The 18619-nt window shown below is 43.5% G+C and overlaps 1 protein-coding gene across 5 annotated transcripts in view; it reads left to right on the top strand.

The window, feature by feature from the left end:
- ABL1 (ABL proto-oncogene 1, non-receptor tyrosine kinase) overlaps positions 1 to 18619 on the top strand; it is a 135740-nt gene that overhangs the window by 83932 nt on the left and 33189 nt on the right. Inside the window, exon 1 of one of the 5 annotated variants that reach the window (XM_024126254.3) lies at positions 6754 to 6928. The exons of the other annotated variants lie outside the window; for them this stretch is intronic. Coding sequence (XP_023982022.1) covers positions 6850 to 6928 — 79 coding nt within the window. The 5' untranslated portion in view covers positions 6754 to 6849. Of the gene's footprint in view, positions 1 to 6753; positions 6929 to 18619 lie in introns of those variants that run through there. 5 annotated transcript variants of the gene reach the window in all.

The following is an 18619-nucleotide window of genomic DNA, read 5'->3' as shown; positions in this document are numbered from 1 at the left end:
AAGAGAGAGAATGGAGGAGAATTTAGGAGACAATAAATATCAGAAAAATTCCAGAGCTTAGTGAAGTGAGTATTTTCTGGAGTTAAATGACAAATCTTTGAATTGCATTGGTTCCCTGAGTACACAGCATATATATATATATATATATATATATATATATATATATATATATATATATGTATATATTGAGTCCAAGCCATATCATTGTAAAATTTCAGAACACCAAGAATATTAGAAGATCCTAAAAGCTTCCAAAGAGAAAAGCAGGTGATATGTAAAGGATCAGGAGTCAGAGTGGAATTGCATTTCTAAACAACAATACTGAAAACTAGAAGATAGTGGAGAAATGCCTTTGAAATTAAGTGGGGAAAATGATTTTCAGCCTAGAATTCTGTACCCAGCCAAACTGAGTGGAATGGAAAGGCATTTTTTAGACATGCACCTCCCCTCACCCACCCCAGGAAGCTACAGGATGATGAATTCCAGCAAGATGAGGATGTAAGTCAGTACACAGAACTGAGGATATTTTAAGTGTCTTAGCATTTGGAAAAAATTCTACTAGGTGTTTGGCAGATATTTGAAATGTTTGGGGAAAAAACAGTAATAGGCACAGAGAAGACTAATCAAATGAAAAAGTCAAGGCAATTAATATCTCCAGGATAAACCAAGTTATATAATAAAGGAGACATTCATAGTGTATTATTAGTGGAGCAATGAACAATATTTATATCATCAAAGTAATGCCAACACTGACCAATGATTTAACCAAAAATTGTGATTTTATTGTTATGGGAGGTTGGAGATGGTGATAGTATAATACTACTATAACAAGTTAATATATAATGTGGAAAGCTGATGAATCCAGAAACAACAATATGAGGATATTAAAAATCTGAAGAAGGCTGCCTCTGGGGAAACAGACAAGGGGATGGAGTCGGGGGACTACTGATTTTGTTATAAGACTTTTAGTACTATTTGACTCTTAACCATGTACGTATTGATATATTACTTTAAGAAAAATTAATAAAAAATATTTAGGGCATACCAACAATATTAGTTTCTTCTGGGAGAAAAACTGTTTAATCATTATGTTTGACTTGTTGATTATAAAAAATATGGTAAAATCTTACTAAAATGAGATTTTCTAGAAAGTGGATGTAATTACTCTAAAGCAGTTTAGATTTGGCCCCCCCCATTGAGAATTGTAGCTCTGTAAATACCAAAGGGACTAACGAAACAAGCAGTGTTATATGAAAGACAGTCCTATGTGTGGCCTGCACATCAAGGTCTGGGCCTGAAATAGGCCCCCACTAAAGATGTGGGGTGTGGAGTCTGTGTTTTGCCACAAAGCTGTGGTTGTAAAACTTTGGCTTTAGGATTAAAGATAGGACTCTGTGTGACATCTGAACCTTGGTTGCTACTCCTACCCCACAGCTAGTGTTTCTTTCCCTTAATAAAATAAGTTGATTTCCTTGTCCCTTGGAAAACCTCCAGACTGCTTTCACTCCCTCAGACTGTGCTTTCTGGAATCAGTTGCACATATCACATTTGTTAATTTTAGCTCTTGACTTAGTGGCAGTAAGACTTAGGCAGGTAAACAGACCATCACCTGATATAGTAAGAGGCCTCTTTTGGAAATAACAATAGTTATTGTTTATTGAGCACCTTCTCTGCATTGGGCACTTTCCATACATTATTTCCAATCTTCATAACCCAGTGAGAGAGCTACTCTTAAGACCATCCCCCAATTTTACAGACTAGAAAATTGAGTTATTTGCCCAAGCTATCACAGTGAGTGGCAAGTCTGAGACTCAGAATAAGTTTGCGAGATGTCATACCTCATTCAGTCTCCACTGTGTTGCCTCCCCCTCTCACCTGGTTTCCCCCATACCAGAGTCCCTGGACGTTTCTGACACTTGACCAATAAACAGTGTTATCTCACTGAAAACGTGTGATACTTAAAGGGTTGCATGTATGCCCTTTACAGGGGCAAAAGTGGGTATGATTGATGTGATATTCTAAGCTGCATTCTCCAGTGGGTTGGGCCCACATCACTGGTAGTGTGGAGCCTGGTAGTCTCTCACTGGGCAGTGTGTGCAGAATCAGAGGATGTGGGCTTTGTTGGCATGTGAAATAGCATACACATACCTCAAGATCTTTGCTCTTTCCTCCTAAAGTTATTAACTGGGCTGGAAACAGTGAAGGGATCAGTCAGATCTGGGACCATCTGGTCCTGGGGGCCCGAAACCAGGCACCATGTCAGATGCACCTCTCTGCCTTAAACTCCCACCCCCATCCTGCTGCTCCCAGGTGGAGCTTCCGCATCCTGCATCTGTGTCCTGCTTGCTTTCTTCCCTTGACCAACTTCTGTGGTGGGCCCTTGTCCACCCGCCCACCCTGCTTTTAAAAAAATAGGACTGAACTCCAAACTTGAAAAAAATTCAATCTGTATCCAAAATTTTCAGAGAAGAGTTCTCTTTTGGTAACTTGTTTAGAGTTATACAATTTCTTTAACTCAAAAATTGCTTTCAAATGAATAAATTTTAGAAATATCCGTCCCTGTTTGTCCTATTCCCAGAAAAAATAAGAGGCAGCTCTTCCCACCTCCAAAACAGTGGTTTTTAAACTTAAGTGTGGGGACTTCCCTGTGGTCCAGTGGTCAAGAATCCACCTTGCAATGAAGGGGACGTGGGTTCGATCCCTGGTCGGGGAACTAAGCTCCCACAGGCCGTGGGGCAACTGAGCTCGCGCGCCACAACTACTGAGCTTGTGCGCCTTAGCAAGAGAGCCCGCGTGCAACAACTAAGACCCGATGCAGCCGAAAAGAAGAAAGAAAGAAAATAAATAAATAAATGTAATTTTTTAAATGTCTAAACTTAAATATGCACACAGATCATCTGGGGAACTGTTAAGATACAGCCCACTCCACATACTCTGATTGTGTAGGTCTAGAATGGAGATCAAGAGTCTGCATTTTAAGTAAGCACCCCAGGCGATTCAAAATAGGTTGTCCGTGGACTGTACTTTTAGAAACACACAGCTCAGATCACATACTTTAATGTAATTAAGGACCTTTATTCTTTCTTTCTTAATACTCTTAATATATTTTAAAATATTCTTAAATATCAATAGTTCTAATTCCCTGAATTGTTTTAAGACATATTTTTCAATAGTTAATGATTTTTATTTCATCCTCTGGCTTTGCTACAGTTATCCACCTTTCACTTAAATTGCAAATTATGTCCATTTTGGAAAGTTCAAGGGCTTTAGACCTTACTACTTCTAGGTTTGTGAACCTGGACAGAATACTTACCTGTCCCAATCCCTGCTTACCCCCGTTTCCTTACCTGTGAAATGAAGTTAAACTACACAAAATTCGTAAGGTTTCTGGGAGGCTTGTGCCTGGCACATATTCGGCACATGTTAAAAGTTTATTCCTTTCCCAAACTGAATGTAATGTAGCAAACACGTTAGTTCACAGTCTTTAATTTCTTTGTTTGTTTTCCTTTTTTTTTTTTCTTCTTTAAGTTAATGGCTTTTAGGTTTAAGGTTGCTTAGAGGGAATCCTTCTCAGGCCTTTCTTCATTCTAGTAAGGAGATTGAAGCTGTCTTATTTGCTTGTAACAGAATGGTTTTTGTATCTTGTGAATAAGCTTCAAAGAGCATCAAAAGCCAGATCTGGAAAGAACAGTACTGGTTTAATTTGGTGGTGTGCAGCTTGACGATGTTTTCAATATTCGTTGCTGCTAATTCAGAGTGTTTTGCCAGACCTGTTGATGTATGGTTTTATAACTAAGTTTTAAAAGATTTGGACACAGTTTGTAAGCATTACTCATTTTAAGAGTTTTTAAAGGGATAAAGTCATTTTATTTTATTTTATTTTATTTATTTATTTAGGCTGCGCCTGACCTTCACTGCGGCATGCGCCATCTATTTAGTTGCAGCATGCGGACTTCTTAGTTGTGGCATGAGGGCTTCTCTTAGTTGCAGCATGCAGACTTCTTAGTTGCGGCATGCATGCGGGATCTAGTTCCCTGACCAGGGATCAAACCTGGGCCCCCTTGCATTGGCAGCGCGGAGTCTTACCCATTGGACCACCAGGGAAGTTCCCAAAGGGATATGGTCACTTTAGACTCAAGAGCAGAATATTAGTAACAGTCATTAGCTTTTAAAAATAAACTTACATCCTAATATGAAGTATAGCACATGCAAACAAATACCTGGGCCTGTATTAATTGACAGAATTCAAGGATATGGTTAGAATTGCAAAAATGTCCATTAACATATAACCCTTTGCATTAAGGTGCCTATTTGAATATAGCCCATTAAATCTTAAATGCTATATAATGACAGACTTTATTATAGTCTGGTCCAAAGACCTTTAACTTTCTAAAATGGCACCAACACAGTAGTTTTCAGCTTATTTGTACTGGTGGCACCCTTTGGGATTTTATTTTTGGCATTACGCTGGAGGCTGAAAGTTTCAAGTAACACTAAACAAGTTGGCTATCATTACAAACAGGCTCTCTAGCAGAATGATAGTGTCTCCCAGAATCTAGATAGCATCCACAGTCACTTGTCACCTGGTGGCCCTGTAGTCCTGTGTCTCCAGGCGATGGGAACTGCTGTGTCTTCTTAGGTGCCCATGAGGCCTGACCTGGTACTACAACACAAACCATAGGTCCCTCACTTGCAGCAGAAACACATTTTGTACGTGAATCAGAGTCTGACAGGACATCTCTGAAAAGTTAATGACGCCCTGGCTGAGAAACCCTGTGATATACACTAGTCACATCCAGTCCAATCTTGAACTGTCCTGTACTAGTTTTGGCAGACCTGAGTGAAGATCTTAGGCCATTCCTGGTGTACTGAAGATACCCAGGTTTTTGTCACTGCAGGTTAGGCTAGACCACAAACGAGTCCAGCTTTGCCTCTGGAGCTGATTACCGTAGCTGGGGTCTCTTGACCAAGGCTGCTTCTGAAACATATGACAACCTTAGTTATTTAACCAAAGATATAGATATCCAAAGCTTTAATTTACTTGGAATTTATTCTTGGTGGGAAGGGGCTGCATAATCCACTGGTTAGGAGCCTGATCCTTGGAGCTAGGTAGACCTGGGTTGAGTCCAGCTCTGCCTGCTTCCAGCCATAGGACTTTGGGTGAGGTGCTTGACTTCTCTAAACTTCAGATTTTTACCTGAAGAATCAGATAATAATTCTGTTTTCCTCACAGGATAGTTGTGCAAATGCAATGTGGTAATGAACAGAGGGTGCTTCTCACAAGAGTCTGACTCATAGTAAGATCTCAATACATGTCAGCTCTTAGTATTCATGTGCTCTCTAAGATGTGTACTAACTTAATTTTTCTCCCTATTGCAATTTAGTTATCTAACACTATTTAGATAACTTCACTTTCCTATAGTTACTGAAATTTATCTGATTTTATTTATTTATTTATTTTTGGCTGCATTGGGTCTTCATTGCTGCCAGCGGGCTTTCTCTAGTTGCGGTGAGCGGGGGCTACTCTTCGTTGAGGTGCACGGGCTTCTCTTTGCGGTGGCTTCTCTTGTTGCAGAGCACGGGCTCTAGGTGTGCAGGCTTCAGTAGTTGTGGTGCACAGGCTTAGTTGCTCCGTGGCATGTGGGATCTTCCTGGACCGGGGCTTGAACCTATGTCCCCTGCATTGGCAGGTGGATTCTTAACCACTGTGCCACCAGGGGAGTCCCTATCTGATTGTTATTAAATGATTTGATATGATTGGATTCCATACGCTTTCCCACTGATCTGGATTTCCGGTTTTGTGCCAAGGAACATATTATTGTGATTATTGTTATTTATTATGTTGTTATATGTTATGATATTGTCTTATCATTAGTTATAAAAAGATTTGAGCCAAGTACAGCAGTGAAATGGGTTTTAAACAATGGCCCCCCATGGCACACACCAAACAAGGGAAGAGCTCTCTGTTGAAGAAAATGAGGCTTCTTAAAGAAGGGACACAGGCCATGACCCTGATGAGATCTCACTGTGGAGACGAGACTAAGCTCCCTTTACACATTATCAGAAGTTATGTTTGAATTTGAACTCCCCCATCTCTTTTGTCTCTTAGTCTGGATGTACGATTTGACAGATGTGTTGCAAACTTGTGTAGTTGAAATGTGGGTTGCAGCTCTGATTATTCATTCCTCAGACACCCATTGAGTTAGCCTGAATCACAATAAGCTCACTGCGTATAAATGAGACCAGAATTGATAATTCCGGAGGAATTTGCATTATTCACCAACAGTCTAGGGACATAGGGTTCGCCAGGGCACCGCGCCCAGTGGAACTCGCTTGGCCTTAAGTGGTGCAGGTTGGGGCCACCTCCTGCCACAGAGATGCAGGCCTGCCCTCCCCAGCTGCCGTAGTTGTCGGTGTCTTTCATGGGGTGTTAGGACCGCACTTCCCAACGTTGAGAACCCATGAATGCCGCGCTTAAAATAACCACCTTCTCTTTTCCTTAACCTAGAAATTGGCGGGGCCTCCATTTCGGACCGCGGTAACGGTCCAGGGCCGGCCTAGGCCTTGAGAACGCCGGGAAGCTCTGGGTCCGGGCGCGGCGCGGAGAGGGTTAAGGCGTGGGGGGCGGGCCTCGCGGGCCGGGCTCCTGGCCCTTTGTTAACAGGCGCGTCCGCAGCGGAGACCGAGACGCGGCCGCGGCCACGGGCGGGCGCGCGGGGCGGCGGGGAGGCGGCATGGCGGGGCCGCGGGGGCCCGGGAGGGCAGGCGGGGCCAGCCGGGAGAGCCGGGCTTGAGCCGCGCCGCGGAGCCAGCCCAGGGCGCCGGCCTCGACGCCGCCGGCACGCGAAAATGTTGGAAATTTGCTTGAAGTTGGTGGGCTGCAAATCCAAGAAGGGGCTCTCGTCCTCCTCCAGCTGTTACCTGGAAGGTAAGCGCGGGGCCGGCGCCGGGACTGGGTCGAGGCGGCCGCGTGTCCGCCGCCGGGCCTTCCTAGGCCCCGCCCGCCCGCCCGCGCGCGTTCCCTCCTCTTCCTCTCCCTCCCTCTCCCTTTCTCGCCCTTTCTCTTTTTGCCTCTTTCTCTTTCTTTTCCTCGCCCGCCCCTGGGCGCTGCCGCGAGCCGGGAGGGTGCGGGGCTCCGGCCCCCGCGCACTCACCGCGGCAGAGCCCATGTCGGGAGGGCGAAGTCGCGGGCCCCGGGCTGCGGGGCTCTACCCGAAAGTTGGGGAAAGCGAACTCTACAGGCCTGAACGGCCTTGTGAGCCCACGTTGTGGAATTTCCACCGTTAATTAGGAATTATGTGTCAAAAAGGTCAACCCGTGTTTGAGAAACATATGATTTTCATTAAGTCTCGTGTACAAAGAGAACACGGCTCTACCATTTATGGATACAGAATTTCAAGTGATCTTTCTACTCCCCCACCCCCCCTTATCTACGGACCACGAAGAGGTCTTAGGAATTCTCTCATTTTTGCGGGGTGAAAAGAAAAGTTACACCATTAAGTCTCGTGTACAAAGAGAACACGGCTCTACCATTTATGGATACAGAATTTCAAGTGATCTTTCTACTCCCCCACCCCCCCTTATCTACGGACCACGAAGAGGTCTTAGGAATTCTCTCATTTTTGCGGGGTGAAAAGTTAACACCGCATTTTAAGAAGGCATTTTGAATGAGTCCCACGGTACTTGGGAGGGAGGAGGATAACCTCCTGTTAAGTTCTTTCGATAAAGCCTCAGAGCCCGGAGCGGTTCACTTTCGCCCTCTTTCCATTCTACTCTCCTTTTCTTCTCTAATCCCATTTTTTTCTTTCCTGTTGATTGGTCTTTGTTTTCTGTCTTAGTAAGGTGACAACTGAAAAAAAAAAAAGCGCCAATTGAGTATGATGAGTGACCTTCATTTTGTAGCTTCAGGATGAATCTGAAATTTATCTGATTTGGGGACTAGTCGTCCCAGAGTGCTTGCTTTCAGCAGGAAGGCTAATTGTACTTCAGAGATATAATCCTGCTTGCATTTGTTTGTCATTTTCATTTAGGACTTGAAACAGGAATAGAAATGTAAAGCTCATTTTAGAACAAGTAGAATTTCTGCTGCCGTAGTGCCATGAAGTTGTAATGTGTTTTTTTTTTTTAAATGAAGGCGAAATAAACGGAGGCCTTGTTAATCGTCTAACCTATTTTTCTTTTTTTTCCAACCTTTTGAGTTGAGGGTCTGCCTGAAGTCACATACATGTGCAGCTCAAACCATAAACACCAGTGATACAGGTGCCCCTCTTGCCATGAGATGTGTATATTGTTAGCCCAAGGTTAGTCCCTTGGAGAAGATGCATCCAGATGGAGTGGGCTCACAAAATCTAGCATTTAGAGGGGAAGATGGTTTATTTGTCCCTAAAAGTTGGCGTCTGAGCAGCCAAAATCATCTTCAGTTAATATGTTGCTTACTTTCCAAGTTGCTCAAAATTCTGGACACATTCTCATTTACATCTGTAACGAGTTAGTGTTAGGCATTACCATCTCCATTTTGCAGATGGATACTTAAGGCAGAGTAGATGAATGGGCTTTTGTAACTGCAGTGATGGAAGAAAGGTTAGGTCACAGCAATGCTGTGACATTGTTTTGTTTTCCTGGGAGTAAACAGGAGATTTAGTTCTTACCTGGCCGGCCTAATTATTGTTTTGGGGGAGGGGAGACAAAATCTAATGCGTCTTATTCCAGCATGTCTTGAAATAATGTTGACTGTCAAGTCTCAAAAAAAAAAAAAATTCTGATTACAGCAGACTGCCTTGCATTAAGGCTTCATCTAGGAAGGTATCACTCTAGGAATTCTTTTTTGTGACTGAGTTTTCCTTCTTTCATTGTTATGGTTAATCAGAGAAAGTAAATGGAATTACTGTTTTGTAGTTGAGAGAATTTAACAGACCTCAGCGATCGTTTCTTAAAGGCTGGATGTGCTATTAGTCGCTTGGGAAAAACACTTGCCAACATCTGGATAAGTAATCCAGGCTTTTTGTTTTTACTAACATCCTCAATCAATCAGTCAGTGTTTAATTGACATGCACTAGGGACCCAGGCATCCCGAGTCACGGAGAAAATTGAATATGGTCAAGTTTTCCATTCTATCAGAGAAAGTTCAGCCATTAAAAAAAAAAAAAAAAAACAATTTGATCGTGCATCTATTGCTACTTGGGCCTAGCTGTCAAAGCAACAATTATTAAATGCTTACTGTGTTACAAGCACTGTTTCAGCATTCTATATGATTTAATTTGTTTATTTCTCATGATGGCCCTTTGGTTACTTGCATTTTATAGATGAGGAAGCTGAGGCATCTGAAAGTTAGGAAACATGTCTAAGGTCACAGAGCTAGCATGTGGTGGTGCTGGGATCTGAACCCTTGCTGTCTGGCTCCAAAGAGCCCAGTTTTAGCCAGTATATGCTTTACCAGCTGTGACTGTTTATATCCTTTGGAACTCTCTGTGGATGTTGAAATGGTATCTTCAGAAACACTCTAAAGCCTGAAACAAGGATATTCTTTTTTTCTCTTCTAGAAGCCTAATACTGATAAAAATGATTACCTTGAGCAGTAGATGTATATTAAAATAGCTGTACATCATAAAAAATTCTACATAGGAGAATGAAAAGAAAATTCTGTCCTTTATCCAGTTTCCCTACCCAGAAGCCTCACTTGAGTTTCTTGTGTGTCCTTCTAGAAACATTTTATGCATATATAAGCATTTATAGCATTTAAATTTTGTGCTCCAGCTTTGTGAAAGTGTATATTTATAGCAGTAACTCTTCACCATGACCACATTTTGCTTTACAATCTTAGGTTTACTTCAAGCACTGAATTTTCTGATTATTTCTTCCCTCTCCTAGAGGTGTGAAAGAAAACATGAACATTAGCCAATTGAATTTTTTTTTCCAGTTTACTTTTATTTGTTCATGTATTTGTATTTGCATACATTGTGCATGAATGTTGTACATGGGCATGTTAGTTCTGTACTGTGGAATCAAAAACTAATGTCTGTGAAGTGAACTCTTCCTGAACTTTCAAAATTTATTTTAAGGGCCCACTTTTAAACGCTTCTTTTCAGCAGTTAACTTTCTGGCGAATGCTTTATGTGGTGCCAGCCACACAGATACACTTTTAGAACTTATGCCTCAGAGAAGCTTATGCTCTCTTTCTAAATACTCTCTTCTGAGGTCATCAAATACTTCCCTTGTTTAGTAACAAAGAAAATCTGAAGCTCTTTCTGTAACCAAATAGAAAGCCAGTCAGTCCTTTTCATTTGGGTTTACGTTGAAATTGTTGAGCGTTTATGATGTGACAGTTCTTTGGCACCAAGCACTTCATAGACATCCTCACTTCATTCTCATACCAACGCTATGAGGTTTCTAGAGAAGAGGAGGAAGAAGGGCCCCAGTTCACTTTGGTTGGAAATACTTTTGAATTCGGAGTCAGGCGATCCCAGTTTTCGTCTCTCAGCTTTTCTGTTTTCTTACCTCTAAAGACCAAGAGAACAAACATTCCGTCCAGCCCACCTTCAAGGATTGTTTTGAGGATCTAGGAGATGATTCAAGGGAAAGTGTTGAGACCAATAAAGTGATAAATGTGTGTATTTATACTGATGTGAGGTTCTTTTGAGATGTCCTTAAATCGAGGCAGTGGTATGGTTAGGGTATTGCCAAGGTCCCATTCTCACGTGAAGCACACAGCTCTGGAGCCAGCCCGCCTGGGCCCAGATGCCGGCCTGGACCCGGATGCTGGTGACCATGGGCGTGTTGCTCTCTGGGCCTTGGTGTTCTCATTTTAAAATAAGGCTCATCGCAGTCCCTACCTTCTTGAGTTGGGAGATTCACACAGAGATTCCATTTAAATTGCTTAGCATAGAGCAAGATGTTTGCAAATGTTAGCTGTTGTTATTTTAAGTAAATATTTCACAGTCTAAAATGTTGACATTGCCAGTTTCTCTAATGGCTGAAGTGTGATGGTAGAATAGAGCTAAACCCACCCATAGTTTTTCTTGTTGTTAAGAAAACAGTTTGTTTCCAAGTTTGCTTTGATGCATATAATTATTACTTCCTGTCCTTGGTTTTAAGGAAAAGGATCTTCCCTTCCTCTGACCCTTTTTTTTAAAAAATAAATTTATTTATTTTTTGGCTGCGTTGGGTCTTCACTGCAGCATGTGGGCTTTCTCTAGTTGCGGCGAGCGGGGGCTACTCTTTGTTGCGGAGCGCGGGCTTCTCATTGCAGTGGCTTCTCTTGTTGTGGAGCACGGGCTCTAGGCATGCGGGCTTCAGTAGCTGTGGCTCGTGGGCTGTAGAGCGCAGGCACAGTAGTTGTGGCGCATGGGCTTAGTTGCTCCGCGGCATGTGGGATCTTCCCGGACCAGGGCTCGAACCTGTGTCCCCTGCATAGGCAGGAGGATTCTTAACCACTGCGCCACCAGGGAAGTTCTCTGACCCTTTCTTATTCCCATGGTGAATATTTTAATTGTGGAAGAAAAATCCCATTGGTTCATGGTTGGCATCTTATTTCTTCTCTCTAGAGGCAGTATTTCCACAGCTCCAAACATATGAAAACTGAAAATTTCATACTACTTCCTACCTTTATTGCAAAATCAAATAGTAATTTTGCAAGTGTAATCACTGGTCTGAAATGGAAACAGGAAAAATTATTGATGGGTAGGTTTTTAAAATCCATAGCATTGTATAACATGATGACTATAGTTAACAGTACTGTATTGTTTATTTGAAAATGGCTAAGAGAGTAGATCTTAAAGCTAAAAGTTCTCATCACAAGGAAAGTAATTTGTAACTGTGTGGTGACGGATGTTAACTAAATTTTTTGTGGTAGTCGTTTCACAATGTATCCATCGATCAAATCATTATGTTGTACACCTTAAACTTACACAATGTTGTATGTCAATTATATCTCAATAAAACTGGAAAAAAGTAAAACCAGAAGTATGTATAACAAGAACTGGAGATCAGATGAGACATTGGAAGGATTTAACTTTTCCTCTGTAAACACCCAGAAGGATGACTTATACGATAAATTCTTAGGTTAGTTGTGTTTTGTTTTGTTTTTTACTTTTTTTAGTGGAAAACTTCTAAACCTGTAACAAAAGCAGACAGCATAATGAACTTCCTTGTACTCATCGCCCATCTTTAACAGTTATCACTTACGGTCAGTCTTGTTTTCTTGCCGAAGCCATTTGGAAGAATAGCTTGCTAGTTACCCGACTTTTGCGAGACTGACTTCATCCTCAGATGATGACAGTTGTTACTCTCTGAAATTGGTTTTCAAATCCTTCTTTCTTTTTCATTCATTCATTCATTCATTTATTTATGGCTGCGGTGGGTCTTCGTTGCTGCACGCAGCCTTTCTCTAGTTGTGGTGAGCGGGGGCTACTCTTCGTTGCGGTGCGTGGGCTTCTCATTGCGGTGGCTTCTCTTGTGGTGGAACATGGGCTCTAGGCGCGTGGGCTTCAGTAGTTGTGGCACGCGGGCTCAGTAGTTGTGGCTTGCGGGCTCTAGAGCGCAGGCTCAGTAGTTGTGGCACACAGGTTAGTTGCCCCGCGGCATGTGGGATCTTCCCGGACCAGGGCTCGAACCCGTGTCCCCTGCATTGGCAGGCGGATTGTTAACCACTGCGCCACCAGGGAAGCCCTCAAATCCTTCTTTCTTAATCCACACCTTCGATACTTTGTTATACTGTATGTTGGGTGGTGGTGATAGAGAAGACAGACAGAAGGGAGAGATACAGACAGACTGGGAGACAAAGACAAGAAGTCAAGATAAGAGGGAAGGAAGGGGTGGGGGCTGGGACAGGGGCAGAGGGGGGATGGGGAGTGGCAGGGAAGAGATACAGAGTTGAGAAGGAAAGAGAGCCAGATCATGAGAGAGCAGTGCTGGAGACTGAGTGAGACCGACAGGCTGACAGACAGGTGGCTGGCTGATGGATGGATAACTGGAGGGAGAGCAGGTGAGTCACTTCACCTCTGCTTCCACTTCCTGTCCTCTCAAGTGCACTTGGTACTAGCTGTTATTCACTCACGTTCAGTGGCATAAACTTTAGCCTTACTACTCTTAAATTCTCTTTGGAGACCTAATCCTTATCAGTCTCACCAGTCCTCAAATTTACCTAATAGCATTGTACATTGAATACCTTAAAATTTAATTTAAAGGCGGGCCATGAGTAGAATTAGCCATTGCTTTTTGGAGCCAAAATACCTGTTTGGGGGTCATGTTCACTTACTCCAATTAGCAATAGGAATAATAATGGCTAATGAGACATTCTGGGGAACTTGCCTGCCATTGGGCAGCCCCTTCACTTAAGTCAGTCGGGTCTAAACTGGCCCAGGAGCCTTGATGATGCTTCAGAAGAGAACAGGAATTGTGAAATGAGTGCTTTCAAACCGTCCCAGGCCTGGCAGGCAGAGGGGAAGGCTTTCAGTCTGTTGCAAATGGCCTGTGACAGAATACAAATGCTTTTATGGTTAGCAGGCTCCCTGTGGACAGCGTGCATCTGGGCCAGTACAGGGATTCATGGAACCTTTCTTCGCCCACAGGCAAGAAGTGTGTGGAGGCATCGGGATGTCACCGGGTGTCTGCCTGTTAGGAGACTGTGACAAGTTCTGTTTCTTTGGAAAGCACAGAGAGATGTACTTTCCTGTGACACCTTGCTTTAGGATCTTGGCCGTGGTTTCCATTCCATTAAAAAGTTACTATATTTCCTAGCTCTTTATAAAAGTTTTCCTGGTCAGGTTGCATTTGCTTTTCATCTTTACTGTCTGTCATTTCTGCTTTTCTTATTTCAGGTTAACAGATAATTAAGGTGCACTCTTCAATCATGACTAAATATTTTTACCTTCTTGCTAAAGACAAACAAGTACAGGGTGTTCTTACAATTGAGTTCATTTTAAGAAACACTGAGCGGCGGTGCTGTGTGTCCTGCATTGCATTAGGCAGGTGCTGAAGACTCTGCTAAGATGCTTGGTCTCTGCCCCAAAGGGATTCACATTATTGTGGTAACAATAATAAGAGAAGGAATAGTTATCCTGTAGTGCAGTGCCCTGGTGCCAGGCCAGGTACCACTCCCGCATTCGTGCAAAAATTCTCTGCATGCCGTATGCGTTGACCCCTCCTGACGGTCCAGCTAGGTTGAAACCATCGTGCAGCTGAGAAACTGAGGCTCAGAAATTAATATCTTAAAGACATGGTGGACTGAGATTTGAACAAGGCTTGTCCACCCTGGAGCCCAGGCTTACTGTACTGCGGGGCACATGGGAACAGATTCCTTACTGCGTCCCTATCAGACACCAGGTGCTCCCCAGATGAGGTGAAGGGGAAGTCATCAGTGCGAGGAGAGGCGGTAGGGAGGCAGAAGGACCCGGCAGAGGTTTCCTAGAGGGCGTGAGGGCGCAGGATACGGAGTGGGCTGGGAAGGCCTTCCAGGGGGAGTGACTGGCCCTGGCCCAGGTGCCCACAGCTGAGGCGGCAGCAGGGTAACTGCAAGGCATTTGGGGAGGCTGGGTGAAGAGTGGGTGTCGGGGGGAAGGCTGCTTCTGGGGAGCGCGGACTTCTCCTGTAGAGGTGGTGGCAGTAACAAGCCCGGCCGTTTTCTGAGGGCCCGATTTACTCGCTAGGAGCAGCGTCGCCTGCATTATCGGCCAACTGCCGGCTATCCTGCAAGGCACACGATAGCACCGGTCCTTCTGTTACCACAGGTGACGGTGCTAGTATTGAGAAACGTGACTGAGCGTTGACAGGCAGGGCTGCCTCCCAGGGTTTCTGTTCTGCCTCTTGGCCAGCAGCCGTCTCAGTGGGTTTTAACAGAAGAGTGACTTGGTCAGATCTGCATCTTAGAACGTCTGCTCTGGTGGCAGTGTGGAGGTGGAATGAAGCGGGGGGCGGTCAAAGGGGGAAACCAGTCAAGGGTGTGGTGGGGCATGGAAAGTACGGGACTGATGGGAGGTTTGGGAGGGCAAGCGGCCAGGCTGTGGGTGTGCACTTTCTGGGATGGGAGGGAGAGGGAGGGGGTGTGAATGCTGGGGTTCAGAGTGGTTTGAAGACGGTAGGGTCTTATTTTATATTGGTCTTTATACTTCATTTTCAGTAACTGCAGACTTCTTTGAAAGTAGATTCTTAGAAGGTGACACAAAATTCCTTTTATTTTTTTGCTTCCTGGTGGAGGGAGGGGGGCAGGGACTGTGTATCTTCAGAAGGGAGCACTGTGTATCTGGCCTGCTGATAGGGACAGAGGTTAGGATGGAGAATTCTCTTTTCTAAAATTGGCTAGGAACATTATAATGTAAAAAGATTCCCAGACGTAGTTAGACCTTGGGCTAATTTAAATAACTTTATTTTTTAACTTTTTATTTTTTAAAGGGGATTTCTCTAAGAAACCCATTTAATTTATTACCTACAATGCCCCTAAGTGGGAAGTAATAAAACTGCATTTATCGAAAAAGAAAACTGAATAATGCGGGCTTTGCACTAATGTATTGCAGCCCCCTTTCTAGGCCCCTCTCCCTGTCAGGTTACTGGGGTCCTAGTGAACCAAATCTGTGGTGTAGCAGTTGTGAACCTGCAAAGGCCCCGGGGTCTGGCATGGAATTCGGAGCCTCCATGTCCTTGGATGGAAAAATACTAAAACTTTATTTCACTAAACGTAACTGAAAATTAGTATAGTATTCTTTTAAGAATGTAGGTAACAAACCACAGTAATAGTAGCAGTACTTGTGACTTTGCCACCAGTAGAAATCAGAGATTTTCATATCATGTAACAATTGTAATTACTACGTACACTCGTTACTACTTTGAAATGACAGTAGCTACTGCTAGAGCTTGTTATTTAAGGTGTTAATAAAGGAGCCTATATTTAATGCATTAATAAAGAAGCACCGTATCACAGATTACTTTTTAAAAAATATTTTGAGGACTGTTTCAATAGAGTGGTTTTCCTTTGCGGTGCTCCATGTGTATTTGATGCACTTACAAACTGTATTCTGAGAAGGAGTCCCTGGGCATCACCAGAGGGTCCACAACACAGCCCAGTTGAAGACCCTCCCTTAGCAGCCTTGAAGTGTCAGGCCGGCCTTGGGCCCCTGTGTGACCCCTGCTTCTCTGGCAGGCACGGTCTCATCCAGGGCCCGCCTCCTTCCTACTGAGCTCGCCCCCCTCACAACCCCTGGCCCTCAGTGTCTGCGTCCTTATCAGTTAATCCGCAGGTCGGCGCCCATCTTCTGTTAGACTTTTGCTTTGAGGGTGTGTAAATTTTCAGGAACTGTGTTTCCCCCACAAGGAGCAGAGGCTGTGTGATGATTCCTTGCATCGTTACCACGTTGCCCTACCCCTGCTCCCCAGCAGCTGACACGGTGCTTTGGGGTGCTGGGAACATTTTGTTCAGAGTGAGAACTTAATGCCAAGGCTATATTCAGCTAAACTTGTTTTTTAAAATAATTTTAACTGCTCCGGGTGAGGGTGTAAATTACAAAATAAAGGACCATGTAGAATATAGATAAAATGGCTTTCATCGAGTTCAAATTGTGGGAAATAATACTTTTCCTCTAAGCTCATATCATAAAAAGTTGTATTAGACTGTTATAAACTGACTTGAGAATAGTCTGAGCGTGATCTCATCAGTTGGAACCGAGTATGAAATAAAACACGAAGGCTTCCTTCTTTTTTTGAAGGATCTGTTTTATAGATTTTTAAATTACAGAGATTCCTTGAGCTAGAGCATAATAATGAAGGGCCCACAAAGGAAATAAGACTAAAGCAACCTGGGTTTAAATAATTGAATGTGAGCAAAAGTAAAGGGAATGCTTATCACATGCGACACGCCCCACCCTCGCGCCCCTCCCCCACACCGAACTGTCCCCGAGAGCCCCGGTGTGGATAGTAATGACTGCCACAGAGCTGGCTGCTCGGACTCTAGAAGGAACCGTGCGTGACCTTGGGCACGCGCGCCAACAGGAAGGTAGGAAGCTTCCCGGGGATGTTTTTCCTGGAGGTGAAGTCTCCCCTCCCCTCCCCTGGGGACTGCAGTAGCACAGTACTTCCTCCTGCTTGCCAGTGGCAGCTCCAGCAGCAGCCCCTGAAAGTCTAGACAGATATGCCATATGGGAGAATCTTTTGTAAACATTTTTGATCAGTGACTCACAACTTTAAGAAAGGATTATCTTTGTATAAAACGCTCTTTAAATGGTACTTTAAAGACCCAAGCTATTTTCTTAGAATACTGTCCAAATAAGTTAATCACGCACAGATCCAGTGAATTCTATGGCATTGTTCTTACAGAATTTTCAGTTTGTTCTTCTCATAGTTGGAGCCATAGCTTTTTAGAGCTTTGGAGGCATTTTTTTAGAGAGCACCATTCGTGGTGTATGACTTTTCCTGAGGTTTGTTGGTGAGTAGGAGCCTTTTCATTGAAGATGTGGTGAAATAACAAAAGGATTTTCAATGAGATGGGAGACATTTTTGAAGATGTAAAAAATATTTTTAAAATATAACTCAGGATGCTGCAGAAAATGTTAACTAAATTTTTAAGAATAATAGATGCTAAGATTTCTTTATCCGCTGGCAGAACAGAAGAGGGGAGCTGTTTGGGGCATCCTTTTTTAATGAATCCTTTGAGCTTCTTTAGGGGGTCTAACCTGGGACTGGCAGGAAGTTCATGAATTAAGCAAGGAAGGTTTCTAAGTACATGCTGCAACTTTGGCCTCGTAAACTGTGATCATTTTTAAGGTTGACAAGCATAGTTCACTGTGAAATGAAGCAAGGAACTTGGCATTTATACATTGTGAGTCAATTTTGACATCAGCCTGGATTGGGAATTGACTGGAAGGTTTTGGTGTTCGACTGTGGCTACACTTCAGTGTCTCGATCCAGAGGCAAGCCTGAGCAATACTTCCCTTTGGGCTTTGGCCATTAATTTGTGGAATGGAGCAAGAACTGGAGAGGAAAATTGAAAGGCTGCCTTGGATTTCCTGACGTCCTGTTGAATCAAAAAGCTGTGGGAGGCCCTTTCCTTCCTGACAAAGGCCTCATCCCCTCACATGAAATTCTCAGCATCTGTCTCCATGTTAGGGACAGTCCCTCTTTAACCCATACTTTAAGTCGGCAGTCACCCCTGAGCCAGTATCTGTGTTCTGCCTATTCCAGGTGTTTTCCAGGCTACTTCCCCTGATTATGTAACTTTGATCAAGTCCAGATGCTGCAGAATGTTTGATAGAAGAGGTCAAATGGCATTTGAGAAGAAAAGCATTTCTGTATTCACGACTTTGCTTTAATTTCCTGTGTAGGCCTGGTCCGCGAAAGTCGTGTGCTCACGGCCACGAGGTCGGGACACTGGAGGGGAATGCACACATGCTTTTTCAGGACAGCTTGAGGAGATTCCCTCCCCACCCTGTGTACTTTTTCATGTTAGGTGATCAATTATATAAGTGTCCGCTGGCTTCTATATATGACAGGTTTTTTTATTTTTGTAATTGTTTTCTGATTATAAAAACAATCCATGTTCATTGTGAGACATATGCCAAAATACAGAAAAGAGTAAAGAAAACTTAAAATGTTCGTAATCCCACCACCCCAAGTTAAATTACTGTTCATGGTACTGTTA

This window comes from Physeter macrocephalus, chromosome 13, assembly GCF_002837175.3.
Source record: "Physeter macrocephalus isolate SW-GA chromosome 13, ASM283717v5, whole genome shotgun sequence".
Taxonomy (NCBI): Eukaryota; Metazoa; Chordata; class Mammalia; order Artiodactyla; family Physeteridae; genus Physeter; species Physeter macrocephalus.
This window is presented reverse-complemented; position numbering and strand designations above follow the sequence as displayed.